Source organism: Typopeltis vanoorti, chromosome 4 (genome assembly GCF_054136105.1).
Source record: "Typopeltis vanoorti isolate ZY-2024b chromosome 4, IOZ_Tvanoo_1.0, whole genome shotgun sequence".
In the NCBI taxonomy this organism is placed as follows: domain Eukaryota; kingdom Metazoa; phylum Arthropoda; class Arachnida; order Uropygi; family Thelyphonidae; genus Typopeltis; species Typopeltis vanoorti.
This window is the reverse complement of record NC_143552.1, coordinates 133509809-133530557: the sequence shown is the minus strand read 5'-3', so window position 1 is coordinate 133530557 and position 20749 is coordinate 133509809. Positions and strand designations below refer to the sequence as shown.

Genomic DNA, 20749 nt, shown 5'->3' with positions numbered 1-20749 from the left:
AATATATAGTACAGAGCATAGTATCGCGCTTCTTCAGCATACGACTTTTCAATCCTCCAATTATATCTTATTTTATTCGGCATTCTTTCTAACAATCCCATCACTTTTTCTTCAAAGTCTATTCTAGCTTCCAATACCGCTTCTCACGTTCTTCAAATTATTATTCTTCAGTGTAATTAACCTAATTAATTCAGGTTTCTCTGTAACAAAGAGCTGTTTTTATATTTATTTCAACATTGACGCATATACACACTGTAACGTCTCGTGAAAGTGTAGAAACCGCTGACGCTGTCAGTATTAATGATACCATTGTGTTGGAAAACGGGATTTGAATCCAGTATAAAACACAAAGAAACTTTAGAATGGTTCGGAGGAGGAAAGTTTTTTCTCCCGAAATCTGGACGATTTTTTTCTGTCAAAACAGGCAAGCCGTCCAAAAGAAAGCAATTATTTAACAGGCGAAATACTTTGGCTTCTTAGCCATGCTTGTGCAGCCACAATTTCAAACAAAAACAACTTATGAGAAGACTCTTGCACAGAATAGCATTCTTGGGAGTTTATTTTGATATATACAGTTAGCTGGTGAGTAGCGGTATTCTGGTTTGACATGTGGCCCAACGAATTTGGACTCTTCCAGCAAGACAACGTCCAATATCCCCAGGTTCGCTTTGTGCAAGCATAATTGTTCTAAGAGCATTTCTCTAGTGCTTCCCTGGCCCTCCCTAATTCTCCTGCTTTCGAATCCCATCTTGCGATTGTGTTGACCGCAGCATCATCACCAATGCCTCGCTAACCTTCAGGATGTTATTCTGTCTAGATGGTCCACAATACCTCAGTGGTATAGTAGAATCAATGCTAAAGAGGGATGCAAGTGATTATCTTGGCCACTGGCTAGGGAGGCATCATGTTTTGGCTCATGAGTGTATTTCGTCAACTTTCTGTTTTCAATGAATATAAGTTATCATATAACTTCAAAGTGTTTTAATTTTTTTTTTTCAAGATGAAGCTTTTTTCCATTTAGAATAAGTAGATGGCAAAAAATAACAACGTATGGTCTACCATAGTTCTAAGTGAATAAAATGAATTATTTTTGTATACGTGATTTTTATGTTTGCAAGTGATGACTGTCGGAATTGTAAATGTGGTTGTTAGTCTGTGTTCTTACCTACTTTGATCTATACACAAATAAAACATCACGTAACATATCATCACAGAATATTACATAGCTGCATCCTCACTAACCAAGTAGATAGTACATCAAAAGCTGAAACCTTCCAACAATCTATTTATGGATGCTGATGACGTCATATCTACTTCACAACGTTTTTTTAATGTGGAATTAAAATAAAAACGCATTTAAGAAAATGTATCACCAGCTTCTATTCTACACATTCTCGACAGTGCCTTTAACTAATTTTTTGATGTGTTCCTAGACGCATTTTACCTCCACCTGTTTCTGCCTATCAGGCATTAAATTTTTATGAAGACATGATTTTCTATTGCGATAATAATTTACTTTTATTGAAGACAATTGACTTACCGTAGGCACATTAAACCTGCACTACGCAAAGTAATGATGAAAGAACTTTTTTATACATTCGTTAACGACTTTAGCGCAGACAGTAAAAAAACACCTAAGAGCCAGACATGCATCACTGCGCCTTCCTGAATCTGAAAAGTGCTTTTACTCAGATCCAACATTTAAAAAAAAAATCACTTTTTTTTCTTTTACTGGTGTTTGCTTATTTTTCTCATATTCTTTCGGTGTTGTAATAAATATATTTTTCTCTAGTGCCGAACCAAAATGGAATATTTTGAGTACGCTAATATGTAATAATTTATGTCTTCTAAAGGTTCTTCATTGGAGATCTTAAGATGCTTTTCAGACAACTACAAAAAGGGGAAAAAAGTGTTTTGGTAAAAAAGCAATTTGCATTTTCGAAGAAAATTTTTGCCCTGCTTTTTACCGTTTCTCAGTAATTTTATATCCCAAGTTGTGGTTATCAAGCATAGTTTTAATGTTTTAAAGTGTGCCTGTACAGTGTTCCTTAAAGAAAGGACGCCTCAAAGAACTATTTTTTCTTCCAAGAAATATAATTTTCCCAGAAAACTACGAACGAAAAACGATGTAAACTAATTAAACTTTCCTTTTTATTGCGATACGATGATAGATTTGTAATGGTTCATAAAGCTTATTCTTATAGTCCTTATAATATAATAAGGACTGGCTTAAAGGGGCGAAGCAAGAATGCTTTTCATCTTCCCCGTTATCTGTCGAGGACAGTGTAGGATAAGGTGTTATTGAGCTACTAAAGTTCTGATCATGGCAGGAGGGTAACGGCAATAGCGGAACCTCAACTAGGACTTCATTGGCTACAGCATTACCCTATAAGGGTATTATTAATCATCGCATCTCACGGTCGACTATAACAACCGTTCACCATTATCGGTTCATAAAGCTTAGTTCTTAAAAGAACTGGGCGATGGACTGAGTCCTTGACTCTTTATCCCGTCATCTGAATGAAGAAAATCTGTGTGGATGGAGTGTTATTGAGGTAAAAAGCTCTAGTCATGGCTGGGTAACGGCAATAGCCGAGCCTCAGTTAAAACTTCATTGGCTACAGCATTGCCATTCGTTATCCTGGAAGTCCTAAAAATGACTTTTGCATAATCTTTTTATCTCATCTCAGAATCCGGTTCATAAAGCTTCCTTATAAGGACTGGCTTAAAGGGGCGAAGCAAGAATGCTTTTCATCTTCCCCGTTATCTGTAGAGGACAGTGTAGGGATAAGGTGTTATTAAGCTATTAAATTAAAGCTCTGATCATGGCAGGAGGATAACAGCAATAGCGGAGCCTCAGTTAGAACTTCATTGGCTACAGCATTGCCATCCGTTACCCTCCAAGGGTATTGGATTGAATGAATCAATCACCGTCACCGCATCTCACGGTCGATTGATTCACATTCCACCACCTCTCTCCATAAAGCTTCATTAATACGCTTTTAATATTAATAATTATTATATACTCTTCTTTTTGGTGTATTCCATCAAATCCCCCCAAAAAACTTGTTTAATTCTATCAAAGGCCTAGTTATTTATGGCTTAATAAATTTTAATAAGATGCGCATTCAAAACCTATATGAAAATATCATGAACCTTCTGAGTTTACATGGAGTGTGCATAGGAGTAAAACCAACAAATTATATATTACAATAAGTCATCTCACACGTGATGAAAGTCAATGTATATTGTGATAGTCTACGATTAGTAGACAACCAGAATATTAATAATTTTTTGTTTCAGGTATTATTATTACATTACACATCAAGGTAGGAGTGCCCTCCCTACTACTCTCCGTCTCCACCACTCCACCAAACGCAACTACCTTCATCTTCTACACCAACGCCATCTACCGCCGACCATCACCACTAGTATTTCCACAGACAATCCCAACATCTATTCCCACGGCGGGATTCGAGCCCGCAGCCTTTTGGCTGGAGAGCGGATACGCTAACCACTCGGCCAGCCAGGTTGGCAATAATATAATACAATGTATTATATTATACTATAATATAATACAATGTATAACATTTTTATTTTTATTTATTTATATTAAGATATATTTATTTAAATATGAATTTATTATTGTTCATTAATTGCGACGCCAATAAATTAATAATTTATGTGGAATTAAAATATTAAGAGATTCAATACGTACGTATTGAATCTCTTAATATCTTAAAGTGTGGTGGCCGGGATAAGAATAGCTCACTGCAGCCCATAAATATCGTACGAAGCAACTAAAATGTATCCAGGGAAGATAATGGATGGCAATGCTGTAGCCAATGAAGTTCTAACTGAGGCTCGGCTATTGCTATTACCCTCCTGCCATGATCAGAGCTCATAGCGCAAGAATTTCCTGTATGTGAAATAGAAAAACAAAAAAAAAAACATTAAATTAATACTGATATTTAAGAAAGCATGTAATATTTATATTAATAAAAATCTCAATACAATGAATTATTTAACACAAAAATGAAATTGACTTTTTCCTTCAAGATTTAGCTATTGACACAATGATTAATATAGTAAACTAAATATAATCGTAATTACATTATTATTATTATTATTATTATTATTATTATTATTATTATTATTATTATTATTATTATTATTCCCTCTTTATCAGTCAGGTGAGATACGATATCAAAAAATAGTAAAATAACTTTATTCTTTGAAGTTAGAATAATTTAGCATTTTGAAAATTTGGGAAGGACTATTTTAAAATATTTCTCTTGCAGAGCCATCCAGATATTCTGCATCCCAGTGGGGATTATAAAACATTATTCTTTAACACTTTCATTCATCATATTCGAAAAATATTCTAGAAGTTGTAGGCGTGTCAGATAACTGCCAGGCGATGAAGGATGAGAGCCAATTAGAGCATCGGATTGGGGAGGAATTGATATTGGAATGTTGACATATGAGTTACTGCTTTTCGCTACGAGATTATACGATGCATTCGGGATTAATAGAGAGAGAGAGAGAGAGAGAGAGAGGGAAAGAGGAGTTTGAATACTAGTGTTCGTGTGTAATACGTGTCTGCGAGAGAGAGAGAGAGAGAGAGAGAGAGAGAGAAGGAGCAAAAATGGGAAAGAAAGAAAGAAAAAAGACAATTTCTTTCTTCATTTCCTTATCTACACTGTAGTTACACAGCATAAAAATAGCAAAATGGGAGAGATATGGAAGAAAAACAGAGAACGCATGCCTAATCCTTCTAAGACATAGCTGTGCCAGGTAACATGATGCGGGAAGCGTACCAGGCTATCTACAAAATAATCACACTGATTTTATTAAGCTCTGTTACTTTGTGAGTATTACGTGTTGAGACTCGTGTTCGCATGTTTTGTTATATATATATATATATACTACATGAAAAATTTACACCGTTACTAACTTCCTATCTACAATTTTCCTCCAAATCAGTCTGTTACCTGCAAAGACTCCAATATTATCAAGTCTTATATTTCTGTCTTCTAAGGCACTTTTTACTGTATCAATCCACCTATATCTTGGTCTTCCTCTGGGTCTTTTTCCTGCCAACCTGGAAGAAAACACTTGTTTTGCTAATCTTTCTTCTCCCATTCTGCTTAAGTGACCATACCACCTGAGATTGCTAACACATTCCTGGATGCTGACAATGTCAAGTTCTTTCCTAATATCCTCGTTTCTAATATGATATTGCCATTGATTCTATCTGTTCATGCCCCTAATCTTTCTCAGGACTCTCATATCTGTGGTTTCTAATCTTCGATCAAGTGTTTTACTTCTAACCAAACTCTCAGATCCGACTAATTTCTCTCTTATTCCATATGAATTTATTCAATTAACTTCCTACCATACCAGCTTTGTTGATTCCGTTGTATATTTCCATATTTAATTTACCATCTTCTCTAAAAATCGTGCCTAAGTAGCTGAAATGTTTTACTTGTTCCACAGGTTCTCCGTGCACAACACACTTGACATTTTCAACGATTCTACCTATTTTCATTGTCTTTGTCTTTCGATTGCTGACCTTCGTACTATATCTATTACAAGAGTTATTCACTTTAGTCAGGGAATCTTGCAAACTTGTAGCGGATTTATTTAGAAGTATAACATCGTCTGCATAAAGCAAACGGCTGAGATTAACACCTCCAATTTTGATATCAGGTTTCGTACCACTTTCCTCTTCATAATGTGATCCATATATATATATATATATATATATATATATATATATATATATATATATATATATATATATATATATATATATATATATATATATATATATATATATATATATATATATATATATATATATATATATATATATATATATATATGCCATACCTCTACCATTAAGCAATTACTTAAATCTTTCCTATACATGTCTATTAATTATGGGTTTTATCATTTCTCTTTTTTTTTCTCTAGTCGCTCCAATGATCTGGATTCCCAACCAGCTTGTTGGTGCAGCCGTTGGGACAGATGTCACTCTGGACTGTAACTTGGAATCTCATCCCCGCTCCGTCACCTATTGGACTAGGGATGGTGGATTGATGATCCTCTCCAATACTAAATACGACAGTATTCTCTTGGATGCTGGGATATACAAAGTACAAATGCGTCTCAGGATCCGTAACCTCCGTCCTGAAGATTTCGGATCTTACACATGTGTAGCAAAAAATTCTCTCGGAGAGACAGAAGGAACAATTAGGCTCTACGGTAAGTTTCAACTCTCGTAGAAGATAGACTACTTCGGAATAACTAAATGATTTATAGTTTTGGAAAATGGCCATATTCCATGGATAAGCAAATGAATTATTGGGCCTATGGAAGAATTATTGCGGAAATTGGACTGCGAACTGTTCGTAGTTCAGTTTTGCTCATTTATGTGGACCCTTCACTGTTTTATTATTTTATTAATATACAGAAAGAATGACAAATTACTAATGAGAATTTACTTCTATTCTTAAGATTCTTGAGTGTTTCTACTGATGAAAATGTTATTTGCTATTATAGGGCTTTATTACAAAAAACGGAATTAAAATCATGCACCAATGAAAATGGGATTTTTTTTTTCCAATAAAGCACCTTACAGATTCTCATTTTCTCAATGAAAATCTTTAAAGTGTGTTCTGGGTAACTTCATTGCTAAAAGGTTACCTGGACCATGGATAATGTGAAATTCCCGAATCACAGTGTTGCTAATGTAACTCTTTGATTTTTTATTTTTTGAAGGACGTTTCAGCTTTGATCAGTGAGATTCTTCCAACATTTCATTTACTCTACCATGACATCTATTGACTGATTAATTTCAGAACAGATAAAGGCAGATTTGAAATGTGTGCGATGACCGAATGAGTTTAGTAACCTAGAATGCATTTTGGTCAAGTTGCATGGGAATGTTTAAATTAGATATTTATGGATGAAAAAAAAAAAATCTTGTTTCATTAGTGTGTGTGATTTATTGTTACATTATTTACTGCATTCAGTCAATTCAAAACTCAACAAGAATAAATATTTTATTGAAAACTTAGTTTTATTTTCAACTATCATAAATGAACCATAGATCAGTATTACTTGGAGTTAATTTGTATTACGTATTTCATCATAGCATAATTAATTTTTTTTTACTTTTTAATAAAATTTCTGTTCGGTTTTTGAAAAAGATGCGACCACCCCACTCTGCATTTTTTTTTCATTTAATTTTGGGCGGATCAGTGATCACAGTACGATTCTGAATATTTAATAAGTTTTATTTGCACAACACTTTTGATAGCTTCGTAGTCTGTTTATTCTTTGTTATTACACGGGATTTGTTTTAAAAAAACGAAAAATATTAAACAAATAGAAAGGTAGAGTGAAAGAAAAATAAAGGAAGCAAGAGAGAGAGAGAGAGAGAGAGAGAGAGAGGGTAATTTATAAAGTACAGGGGTAAATAGAAAATACGATATAATTAAAATAGAATGAAAGAGGGAAAACAATTCGCGATAAAAACGTGAAATTGAAATACTAAAAACGTGAATGTAGCACACATAAAGACACCGATATAGAAAGACAAATGGTGACTTCAGGAACAGAAAAAAAAAACATAAAAAAAACGAAGGAAGTATGCGAATAGAAGGTAGAAAATTAAGAATTTCTAACAGCGCAAGTGTTTCTTTTGCTATCTTATTTGATGTTTAAAATTCGTGTCCTCGTGCTCTTCCTCCGTAACATAAAAGCAAAACATCGTGCATGTAATGGCGTCTGATGTCACTTCAGATAAGATTCTGTTTACTGTAAAAGAACAGGGGTGGTCGCTATTTTTAAACTTATTGTGTAATCGCTGATTCTCGTGTGTGCTGGTCAAGTCTCATGTTTTCCACTTTTTCTTTCTCTCTTTCTCTCTCTTCTAGAAATTCCAAAACCGACTTCCTCTATTCAGCCCACTGGCAGTGTATTAACCAGCATTAGGGGACAAGGTAAGTTACTTAAATTTCAAAGGACGCGGTTGTTCTTTGTGTAGACAAAGGACATGTAATGCCGTGTTCTTCTCTTTTCTTGCCTTGTAAGTAAAATTCGATAGTTTGATGGCACAAATTTTCTACTTAGTTAATGCCTTTTTCAGTTCTAAAAATCTCATTCTTAGCTTTTCTACTACGTCCAACTTTTCTTGTCGTAATGTGTGTGTGTGTTGAGCCTTTTGGAATGGATCTCAGAATTTCAATCAACAAGTACGCTCTTTTTTTTTTCTTTGTAAGAGAAGCAGCACTTTGGTGATTACTAGCTAAGCGTCGTATTGCTTTGTGCAATCGAGGTTTTAAGACCTTTATAAAGGAAACGAAAAGATCGAGTAATTCTTTTTGAAAAATTTATGACTTTCACAATTTTTGAAACTTTATGACAATTGAAAATGTCAATTTTTGAGAATCAAGTTATTCGAGATAGTAAACTAAAATGTTGCACGTAAACTTGTTAAGCAAACTCACTCTTAAAGGCTGAAGATGAAAAAAAAAAATTTTTTTTTTTTTTTTTTTAGCAATCTTAAAGGATTTATACAGCGGAAGAGTTTGTCGATATTGTGTATCACCCAGCTCTTTCAAAGCTAAACTAGTAGTCGAGACGATAGTGGCGCCCTCTTGTGTTTTGAAAAGAGATTGGTTAGAATTCTACATTTAAAAAATGAAAATAGGTCACCCACTTTTCACTTCAAAAGCTAATTGCTGTCGGCTGCTTAATATTTGCATTGTCTTCAGATTGTAGGCTACCATTACTATTACAGGCTAGCCGAATAAGTCTTCTGCTAACTAATAAGAGGCTGTATCAGAACAGAATGAGCAGCTTTGTAAACACTGTTCCCATTATATGACTCACAGTTGGCGGTAGTCAGACTGAGAATGCAAATACCATTTCTGTAGTCAAATAGTGATAGCGTACAGTAGAAGCTTATGATGTTTCGCTTGTCAGAATGTGTCTGAAATTGGTCTCTGCGAATATAATAAGAATGAGATGTAGATGGCGCTGCACATCGACCTGTCACTGAATATATACTGTGTACATAATATCGTTACATTACATTGAACGTAATGCTGGATTGTTCAATGATCCATGATACGTGAGGTAAGTTTTTTTTTTAATAAAAAAAGAGTAGACCTTTCTAGTAATCACCATTATCTGCAATTGAGTAGATTTTGTGAAATATTATGATTGAGTCCGCACATTGTCAGTAAAGTATTGTATTCATCAATGGAAAAGTTGGACGCCATTGATATAATGTTTATTTAGTAATATTCAATAAAAAAGTTCAATATTCAATAAATATTGGCTTGTGATATTGTAATAGAAAGAGCGAAATAGTTGTTATGAATATTAACTTCATTTTCACTGCGAGTGTCTATCTGATCGTTGCAATGTACAACTGTGTACTTATGAAGCCATCCCTTCACAGGATTATGCATACGGAATCGACCAGACTTTAAACTGAATCCAAAAATGTGAGAGCATTCGCTATACTTTATTATTATATGTTGTTATTGTTTGGAACTACCGCCGAAGTAACCAATCCTATAAGGTCATTGCATTATATGTGTAAATTGTGTGTGTTCTTCTGTCTGCTTTGTCTTTTATGGGACGAAAAACCCAAGGGAAAAAATCATCCATCTCCTTGTATGAGATGGGCTAACTCACTTTCAGATGAAAAAAAAAAAAAAAAAACTTTATAAAGTTTTTTTCTGCGTGCGTGTGTGTCCTAGACGGGATTTTAACCCGAGTTAAAAAAGGCATGCCGGCCTGGTTGGCCGAGTGGTTAGCGTATCCGCTCTCCAGCCAAGAGGCTGCGGGTTCGAATCCCGCGTAGGCATCAATGTTTGCGATTGCCTTTCACCTTCACACATTCATTCACCCAAGTAAAGATACACTCTCCCAATATGGACTGGGTTCCCATGGGAGTAGTAGACCCAAAACCTCAAGCATTGGGAGAGGCCTTCACCCTGCAGTGGATAGAAGAATAGGCTGTTCATCGTCATCATCAAAAAAAGCATATCAGGTAGTCTTCCTTTATCTTTATTAATGTACTGGTGAATTCGCTTTCTCTCTTAATCCTCCTCTTCTACCTTTTACGGTGTCGAGGTATCTTATTCTTGCAACCGCAACGACATCGAGGATAAGGTAGTTAGCCCTATGCCTCCCGGTATATTGTCCTATGTCTCTGTAGATGTGTGTGTGTTTTTTTTTTCTTTTTGCTCTCTTGACGTTTGTACTTTGAACTTTTTTTACTGTCTTGACTTCATATTTCTTTCACTCATAATCTTTGACCTTTTGTTTCTTTGACTTGTTCACCTTTTCTGTTTCTTTGACCGTTTAACTTTTGACACGTTTTTGTCACCTCTCACCTTTGACCTTTTTGTTTCTTTGACAGCTTAACTTTTGACCCCTTTTGGATCTTTATTTCTTAACCTTTGACCTTTGTCTTTCTTTCATTTCTTAACTTTTAATATTGGTCTCATGATGAAGTGGAAGAATTTTCTTCAGAAACTATTGATCTTGCAAAACAGACAAATAAGCCACAGATCACATTCTATTCTGTCCTATCAGTGGTCCTAACAGGCACTTAAGCGCCCACGAACTTTCCAAGTATTCTTGGACTTCGCAACCGCAACCATAGCTCGAGGATAAGTTGTTTAGCCCTGATGCTTCCCAGTGTGTCATATGTCTGTAGATGCGTAAGTTCACGGGCTGGTTTGCCTGTTCTAGGGGCGAAAAACCCGAGTTTCCGGCTGAAAAAAATACTCTACCATCGTATGAGACCGGCTAACTCACCTTTCGTCGAAAGAGACCTCACGTCACCGACAGGAATCGAACCCAGATCTTTCCGAACAAAGGGCTTCGGCGATACTGACTGAGCTACGAAGGCTCCAGGCATATCGGGTATAATATTAAAAAGTAATTTTTTTTTTCTAGTAAAAGTTAAGACATTTCCAATTTTCTTTCTTTAGTTAGCTGACTTTTAGTAACTCTTAGTAAGGGAATACCGTGAGTAGACATATAAATACAAAATTAATGATGGAAAATCTCACGTAAAAAGATTTTTTTAAGAGTATAATTTTCGCCTGTGTTTCACAGGCATATTCAGTACATTTTAAGCTGAAATTAAACACTAACTGACAATTACAAAAAGCGCCACCTAAGTAGCTAGTGTAAAATAACTAAAAAGGTCAATAAAATTTCCTAACAAAAAAAAGAAGAAAAATATATATATATACAATAAAAAGTTAGGAAATATTAGCTGATTTGTAAAGTACCATCTCCCATAAAGGGGATCGACGTAAACCATCAGATCTGTTTAAGTTAGGAGAGTGGAGTAAAGTTTCACATGTTTCTTTATAAAGCCGTTCTATGAGGAACCGACTTTTGTGAAGGATTCTTGCCTTTTTCCAATGGACTCTATGTCTGGTTAATATGCCATGTTCTGAAAGTCCAGACTGTTCAGGTTTAAGGTACTGAATATAAGACTGGTGTTCTTCTAGTCGAATAGAGGCAGACCTTCCTGTTTGTTCGAAATAAAATAATCCACATAAGCAAGGAATCTGGTAGACACCTGAATAATTAAAATGTGGAAGCTTGTCGTTAGGAGAAGTAAGAAAGGTGGAGATTTTTCTGACCGGTCGAAAGGCAACAAAAATATTCAGGGTTTTTTAAACTTTTGCTATACGTTCACTAATGCCGTGCACATAAGGGATAGGTATAATATTAAAAAGTCATTTTTGTTTGTTCTAGTAAAAGCTAAGACATTCCCAATTTTCTTTCTTTGGTTAGCTGACTTTTAGTAATGTTAAATGCAGTGTAGTCCCAAAGCACGAATGCACACTCTCTCTCTCTCTCTCTCTCTCTCTCTCTCTCTCTCTCTCTCTCTCTCTCTCTCTCTTTCTCTTTCTCTTTCCTAGGGAGAAAGCTTTCTAGAATCAGAGACTGTAATTAATATATATTTCGCCTGCTTCTGTAAGGTAATGAGTTAATCTCAGATCGGAATTCTGCTAAGGACTGGCTTAATCTCTGTTGAAATATAGATTAGGAATGGATTAAAATCGATGCTGCAGCGGAATTACGATTAGGAGAAACGGTACAACAAATTAATAATCTGAAGGAGAATTTAATACCTCACATTGCGATTACAAAGGCAATCAGGTAATCTTCAATCATGACATGAAACAACAGTTAGAGCCTAAAGCTTAATCGTGGTACACAAATTATTTCGAAGTGTTTTAAATACAGCTACCATAATGGAGTGTACAACTATCTTAAAATTTGTTATCTGTTATTATTAAATGCCATTATAACATATGAACAGTTACAAAAATTTAAGGAAAGTATGAATTATATTCAAAGAGATTTTAACAACGTACTAACAATTTAGATATATACAAAGAAAGAAAAAATAAAATTGTAATAACCAAAAGCAAATTCAACCGAAATTTTGAAATTAATGAAGTGAATAAAAAAAACCCAAAATTTAAATATTTAGTTCCGGATTTATGTGAGTAGTAAGTGCAGTTAATGGTCTTTTCCAAACTTTTCTGAAATCTTCCTCTAGAGCTAAATGCATGATTCATGTTTGAATCAATTTGAAATGCTCCCTAAATAGGTTTTCCATGGTACAAATACAATTAAGACCAAGTTCACACTTAAAAAATTGAAATTCTTATTATACTTGCGATAACTGTACATTGGCTCTGTTAACTTTCCATTTCAATTTTATATCGCATTGGATATCGCATTGGATACAAAATTAATTTTACTGTCGAATTCTTAACTTAATTTAATTTTAATGGCTAATTGCCAGAAAAAATCAAAATGCTCACCAAAAATATTTTCTACTATTCAAGATATACAAATAATAAAAAGGTGTGTAAAAATTCTAATAAAATTAAGTTATTTTTCGAAGAACTTAAAAATAATGCAATTAATAAAAAACTATATTATAGTTTTCTATTAATATATATAAAAGAAATTCTATTTAAAGTTGGAACTATTTATGAAAAACTTTCAAATCATAACTAGCTAAAATTGCGAATTAATGATGCTTAAAGGTTCAGATAACAATGATGTATTCACATCCTTTGTAGCCACCTATTACAACACATAATGTTTTTACCCGACGCTTATCTTTTGTCGCCAGTTGGTTAAATTAGTCTCAAACGGTGCCATAAATTCCAACTCATTTATTCTTTGATTGATTTCTTTATTAGCATTGTGTAAATATGAGTAGCAGTGCTGATAACTATCATTTGTAATTTTGAAAAGCATTAATAGTGACTGTTTGTTTTTTTACTTTTTTTTAATGGTCTTCTAGGTAAGAAACATGACGGATCTAATGATGTCCAGAGTGAAGATACTGTTGTCAATTATATTTTACCGTCATCGGGTCAAAACATTCCAGAACAAGGTTCGATTCATTCTTAAGTTGAATAAAGTTATAAGTCTTGTGTTAACTACGATGAATTTTTTTAACCTCCAGTTTAATTCGTAATTAAGAAAAGCCCGTAAAATAGCAGCCAGTTCTCTCATCAGTTCAATCCGTTAATGAAATAAACGTTAATTAATTTGGAAGAATTCAGTGCCTACTTGTTACATTGGAGCTTTTTGAATATGTATAGAAAATTCAATCAATTTAGAAAAATACAAAAATGTGTGTTGTGGACTATCAGCTTCGTCGGGAATAACACCCTAGGTAATATGAAAAAAAAAAAAAAAAAAAAACTGAGAACTTCTATAACAGCCGTTTTTTTTTTTTTTTTACTCATGACAGTAACGCATATTCAACCAACTCGTGTAAAAGGTGACTCAAACACCTCATAATAATAATAATAATAACCTGCGATTAGTTCAACTTTTTTTAAAATTTTGTCGCCAGTCACTCATTGACAGTTAGCTGTTTTTTTCACAATTTCATTCTTACTTCATATTTTAAACCAAGAAAAATAATTTAAAACGCCTGCAGTGGGAGATTAAGGGATCTTTGCAACGCATTGTCTAAGCATTTATACTTTAGTTTATGCGGAAACAGCTCTTGGCAAAGGTGGATGAAGCTCCAGTGTATTTGGGGGGGGGGAGAAGGGGGATATTTCCTCTAATAAAAGAAAACTTCGAAAAAAAATAACTTTCATTTTTCGCTGCATTGCAGTCCTTTAAATTTATGCACAATAACTGAAAAAGTGCCCTGCGAAATGTGATATTTTATGATCGCACCGAATGACTCAGCTTGAGTATACTATAGAAGAGTAACAAAGAAAAACGTTAGTAGTACAGATCACCTGCTGACTGAATACAGAAGCTGTCTCCCCATTCTTCTCATCACCATCACTGGACTCATTCTGACTTTCATTATCCGACACATTTTTCAAATTTGTCCAACATGAAATCCCTGGGAAATCAGTGCTCCTGATCAAGATATTTCCCTTAAGTAGGGAGAATGCATCAGATTTCGGAAAACTCTCAGCCATTCTGGGGAACGTAGACCCCTCACTTACCCCAACTCCCTTGGTCCAGTCAAACGCATAATAGTGATTTGATTCAACCCACCTGATGTTTCCAAAATTATCTTTATATATAAAAAAACTATCGTTTCTTCGATTGAAGTGAGGCAGATGTCATGTTATGGAATTGGTTTACATGACAACAGTGCGTTCTACTTGTGTAGACCAGGTGGCACAAGTAGTTAATCCATGTTACCGCTTTAACTGCACATTATATTATCAGTAACGGACATTATCCACATAAACCCCTAGAAAATATTTCAGCATGTTACTTGAGCATGTAAAATCTGGTTGTATAACGATTATGTTTTTTAAAACAGCAATACACAAAAATAATAAAATTAGAATGAGATAAAAACATATACATTTTATTCTATTTTATTTTTCTATTTTTATTTATTTTCTTTTCTTTTATTTTATATTTATATAATAATAATAATAATAATAATAATAATAATAATAATAATAATAATAATAATAATAATAATAATAATAATATATTGGTAAATAATTGGATAATAATCTTAAGAATGATTCCACTATATCAAAATATAGAGTAACTGAAATATTTCTATTTGGCTCAATTATTTAAGGCTAATAAATTGAAAATTATTATAGATCCAGCTATGTTTTATAGCCTTTTTATATTTGAATAAATATTTTAATTATTTTATAAAAAAACATTCGCCATTGAAGTTGCCTCGTAACTCCAATACCAAATGTTATATTCTTATAAGCTCTCTGATGAATTTTAGAAACTATCTTAAGTTTATTTTTATATTCCGCTATAAAATACCACTAGATCTATAATATACTCTATTATAATTTATTCTATTTTAATTGTTTTTAATTAATATGAATCTCATTTATGAAAGGCAATAGACACACATGAGAGGTCTATAAGGCAAGGGAAAATTGTTGTGTAACCAAACTTGAATTTTTTTAACATCCATTTCAGACCTCCAATTAGCATAATTACCATTATGCTAATTGAAGATCTGAATGTTTAAAATTATCTACCACCGAAAGATACATTCACAAACATTCATGCTGCTTTTAAAATTTCTAAAAAATTTATCAGTACATCGATCTATTTGCATATGCGATTAAATATTAAGCCGTAGTTTGTGACTTGATTTCCCGGATATTTTCAATCCTTATTATTCCAGATAATCGGGATTCGATTCAGATTTTAGTGCGTTTAATGCAACTAGTACCAAAGGGAAAAAAAATTCCATCAAGAAATATAAGTTTTAGAAAACGTAGACATTTTTCTTAAGTTTTAATTCTTTTACTTTTCACGTAGGGTTTGAAGCGAAGAAATGTTGAAGTCGCCGAATAACGCTGCGTTCGTTTCCTTATGTGCCTTTGGAAATGCAATAGTTATTGAATGCCGACACAGCACTTTCACTAGTAATTGATCGCCAGACGTTCGGTAATAGGGTAGGGACCATGACGATTCCCTTAATTCAGTTAAAACTGACTTTTAGTCACTAGCAATCGCTAAAACGTGATGCTTAGGAAATAAAATATTTCTTGAATCTATCAGATATCAGCAATTGAATTAATGCGAAATCACTTCAGTTTTCCAATAAAAAAAAAAAAAACGTCAAATTTCAAAATTGACGTTTTTTGTTTCTTTCATGTTTCTTGTCTTTCTTTTTTTTTTTTTTAAGAAAATGAAAATGATCATATATGCATGTTTTTAAGAAAATGCTCAATGTTTGGAATTCTTTTATATATGCGTTTTTTAAGTAATATTTTGCAGTCTTTTCTAAAATTAGAGGAGAAAACGAGCATTTTACACGAAAGGCTTTTCCCCTAATTGGAAAAATTTATTTAAAAAATTATAATATAAATAAAATAAAATAAAATAAAACATTCTAAATAAGTTTTCACATTTAAAAAAAAATCTTAATATTTAAAAATGATACTTTAAAATGCTTTAAATTTTATACGTAAATAACTTTTAAAATGTTAACACAATATCACGTCATCCAATTGACTGACGTCATAAATCTCATCGGAATAACGACAAATCATTGGTTGGTAATATTTTGCCCACTTTCTTGTGGATCATCCTTCCAGATAATTTTAATCATGGTTAAGATTTTTGGTCTCAAATGTAAAGGCATTATGAAATGTAATATTTCTACTGATTCGAAAATATATATAGAAAACAAAACGAACACTTGTATATTTTATTCCTCTTACACTAATTTAATCACTGCAATTCTCCGACGTATTATTAGGGTACACGACAACTGGGCGACTGAATAAAAGATCAATTATGCATTTCTATTCTGTTGATCTATTACCAGGTAAATTTAAATAATATTTTTTTGAGAAATGAGTTAAAAGAACGGTATAAACATAAAATTTGAAAAATCTCGCTTATAATTAAGTTTATTTTTATTGTGTAGAATTACGAAATTGTATAGAAGTTATATTGAAATTTCCCACATAAAAAATGAGACAGCTAGTTAATAAATATTTATATTATATATTTTCGTTTACATCATATATCAAAATTCGTAGGATCATTTAAGAAAGAGACGGTTAAAAAGAATGGTCCGAAATTGATTTAAAAATGAAAAGGTATAATTGCACAATATTAAAATAAAGAAAAAATACAGTTTTTGAATTCACTTAGGTTATTTTGTAATTAATAAACATAATTTGTAGTTTATTTTGTAGTAACCTAACCTAACCTAACTACACAATAAAAATAAACTTAAATAAACTTAATTATTAGCGAGATTTTTCAAATTTTATGTTTATACTGTTCTTTTAACTCAGTTTTACCTGGTAATAGATCAACAGAATAATATTGCATATTTGATCTTTTATTCCGTCGCCAAGTTGACCTTGTCCCTATTATTAAGTAGTGTCTCTTCTTGGTATAGAAAACATCTATAAAACAGCTTATTTGATAAAGATTTTTCTCGTAAATTGTGTATATAACTGTTTTTAACAAATAATTTAAAATAAAATACATCACTCTCTAAATATTATTTGGGAAATATTTTAAATAATATTTAAAATTTCTTATAAAGTAGTTAAAAGTTTCTATAACAATGATTGGAATAGTTTTAGAATTCCAAATCAATTTTTTTTTTATCACAGAAAAATATGCGTAACAAATCTAACAAATAATTTTTTTCTCACAAAAAAATATGCTTAACAAATCTAACAAATAATATAATATAATATAATATAATATAATATAATATAATATAATATAATATAATATAATATAATATAATATAACCACGGTGGCCAAACTGCGGATCGCGAGCCGCATGTGGCTCTTCTTAAGTTTTATTGCGGCTCAACTAACAAATAAAACATATTTATAATTTTTTTAATTTTCTATTGTTTTTAATTTAATTTTTCAATTAACTACATTGCTGTTCGGCAATGCAGTTATATTTATATTATCTTGTTATAAAATTTAAAAAGATACAAAAGAATCAACTGACATTACAGACCAACCACAATTAGCAATTTTTATTCGTTTCGTTCTTGCGGATGGAGTGACGCGAGAAGAATTATTAGATTTATTTTTTTAAATAACGAAACCTGTGGTGCGTTCATAATTAGAAGAAACACACGTATAAACCACAGTGAAAATTATTTAATTGTAAATATTTCATCCTAAGTACTTAGGACATCATCAGTACAGTATTTAAACAAAATTAGGAATAACTTACAGTTATGGCCCATGATTACAATAGAATCTCATGAAAACGTGCATAAAGTGCTAAAGTAGTACAAAAAAAAACAAAAAAAAAACGTTAATTATTTAACACAGTTTTGTATGATAATTTCCCATACTTTAGGAATAGTAAGAACGTCGTTGCGGTTTAGGTTTGGTCTGTGTAGTAGGGCTTCAGAACTTTCTTTGTATAAACGTTCATGTTTAAATAAAGATCTATGTAAAAGTTTAGCCTTTTCCCAATGGATCCTATGGTTTGGATTTTCAATTCCGTGTGGAGAGAGGCCAGATTTCTGCGGTTTAAGAAGACGAATGTGGTCTTGATGTTCCGAGATGCGTTTCTGAACAGACCTACCTGTCTGTCCAAAGTAAGATCATTTGCATGAGCATGGAATCTCATGAACACCAGGTAACATCAATTCGTCTTCTTAAACCGCAGAAATCTGGCCTCTCTCAACACGGAATTGAAAATCCAAACCATAGGATCCATTGGGAAAAGGCTAAACTTTTACATAGATCTTTATTTAAACATGAACGTTTATACAAAGAAAGTTCTGAAGCCCTACTACACAGACCAAACCTAAACCGCAACGACGTTCTTACTATTCCTAAAGTTTGTATTCCTAAAAATTTGTATGATAATTGGGAAATTATCATACAAAATTGTGTTAAATAATTAATGTTTTTTTTTGTACTACTTTAGCACGTTATGCACGTTTTCATGAGATTCTATTGTAATCATGCGCCCTAACTGTATGTTATTCCTATTATTGTTTTAAACTACTGTACTGATGATGTCCTAAGATACTTAAGATGAAATATTTACAATTAAATAATTTTCACTGTGGTTTATACGTGTGTTTCTTCTAATTATTAGATTTAATAGCATTAAAAGATAGTACACGTGGCGTTGATATTAAGGAAGCTTTTGATGTTGCCCTTAAAAAGGTTCCAAAAAGTAAATTTGTGGCTATTAACAATTTCTGGTAGGTAACTATGGCTCTTGCTGCCAAAACTCTGGCCATCCCTGTAATATAATATAATATAATATAATATAATATAATATAATATATAAGTGTAACAAATATAATATAACATAATAAATAAATATAATGGAAAGATGGTTATAATAAAATAAATTAGAATCACAAATATCTTTTTGAGTTAAATGTTTACGAACCTTTCATAATTCACATTATGCTTGGAAAATAGTAGCTCAATAAATAATATATTTATATATATATATATATGTATATATATATGTGTGTGTGTGTGTGTGTGTGTGTGTGTGTGTGTGTGTGTGTGTGTGTGTGTGTGTGTGTAGAGTTCTTATATATAAATATGTCAGGATATTAATATTTACGATAAAAGTTTTGGGACATCAAGAAAATATTTGTGTTTAAGTAAATGTACTGTCACATGACTAGAACAGATATATTTGATCGATTCGATAGTATTCGATGTTTTCATTGTTTTACTGTAAACATATTCACTACATTTTTTCCCTTTCCAGTCTTGGATTGTAGATTAACGCAGCTCCTTTCTTTCAGACACAAGGGAAGGAGAAGAAGAAAGATCTTCAAACAGAAGTGAGCCATCAAGCGAGTGTGTAGCGCTCCTTTTGCTGTGTATATCATGTGTCCTACTCACCGGCCGAAATGTACCATGAAGCAATAAGCTGGACTGCTCCTCGTAACCCTTAGAATGTTTATTTGGACGTAGAGCGAGCGGTATATTCCTCGCGCTTCTTCATCTTACATTCTAACGTTTGACGATACGGCCTTCTCTCTTTACTCATATGAAACTTCGGAAGAGACTCGGCTTGAGTCACGCGAACTCTCTCTCTCGGTCGCCCATGAACTTTTTAACTTATTCTAACTGTATAATGTAAACGTAACCTCTGACACCAGGATCGTCTGCAAAAAAAAAAAAAAAAAAAAAAAAAAGTTAGAGTTGGTTCTAGGCATGAAAACCGTTCCAAGAAATATTCTAAAAATTCGTTCAAGTGCCAAAAGTATAATTGTTATTATTCTTATTGTGCTTGTCAATTCAGAGTTAATATACGTGCTCAATAAAACAATTTACTTCCTGTAGAGGGCGCCCTGTGTGTCTGTGTGTGTTCATTTTGTCTCCTTTTCTCAATTGGATGTTACAGATGTTTGTCGCCTGCATTTCAATTAATTTACTTTAAAATTTGTCTTGCAAATCCTGTAAGACTGTAATTAGTCGCTTTATAATTCTTTACGAGTGTCGTATAAGGAATCCTTTGTAACATTTCTCTTGCTTCATTAGTTCTGACAAACTACTTAATTTCTGTAGTTAGCGTCATATGTCTTAATGCAGTAAATTTTAAGTTAGCCTTACAAGCATTTTTTAACTCATTACCAAGCGTATATTGATTGCTTTGTAACGTACAAGCCACTCTTGCCAGTTGATAGTTCGTTTTTTTTATAGGAAGGAAATCGAGTTT

At 32.7% G+C, this 20749-nt stretch overlaps 1 protein-coding gene across 1 annotated transcript in view; it reads left to right on the top strand.

The window, feature by feature from the left end:
* The window catches only part of LOC150107687 (protein CEPU-1-like), a 172334-nt gene extending 151948 nt beyond the window's left edge, over window positions 1-20386 (top strand). Inside the window, exons 6-9 of the mRNA XM_090391466.1 lie at window positions 5980-6270; window positions 7947-8012; window positions 13379-13471; window positions 19830-20386. Coding sequence (XP_090247592.1) covers window positions 5980-6270; window positions 7947-8012; window positions 13379-13471; window positions 19830-19948 — 569 coding nt within the window. The 3' untranslated portion in view covers window positions 19949-20386. The remainder of the gene's footprint in view (window positions 1-5979; window positions 6271-7946; window positions 8013-13378; window positions 13472-19829) is intronic.
* The last annotated feature ends 363 nt before the right edge of the window (window positions 20387-20749 follow it).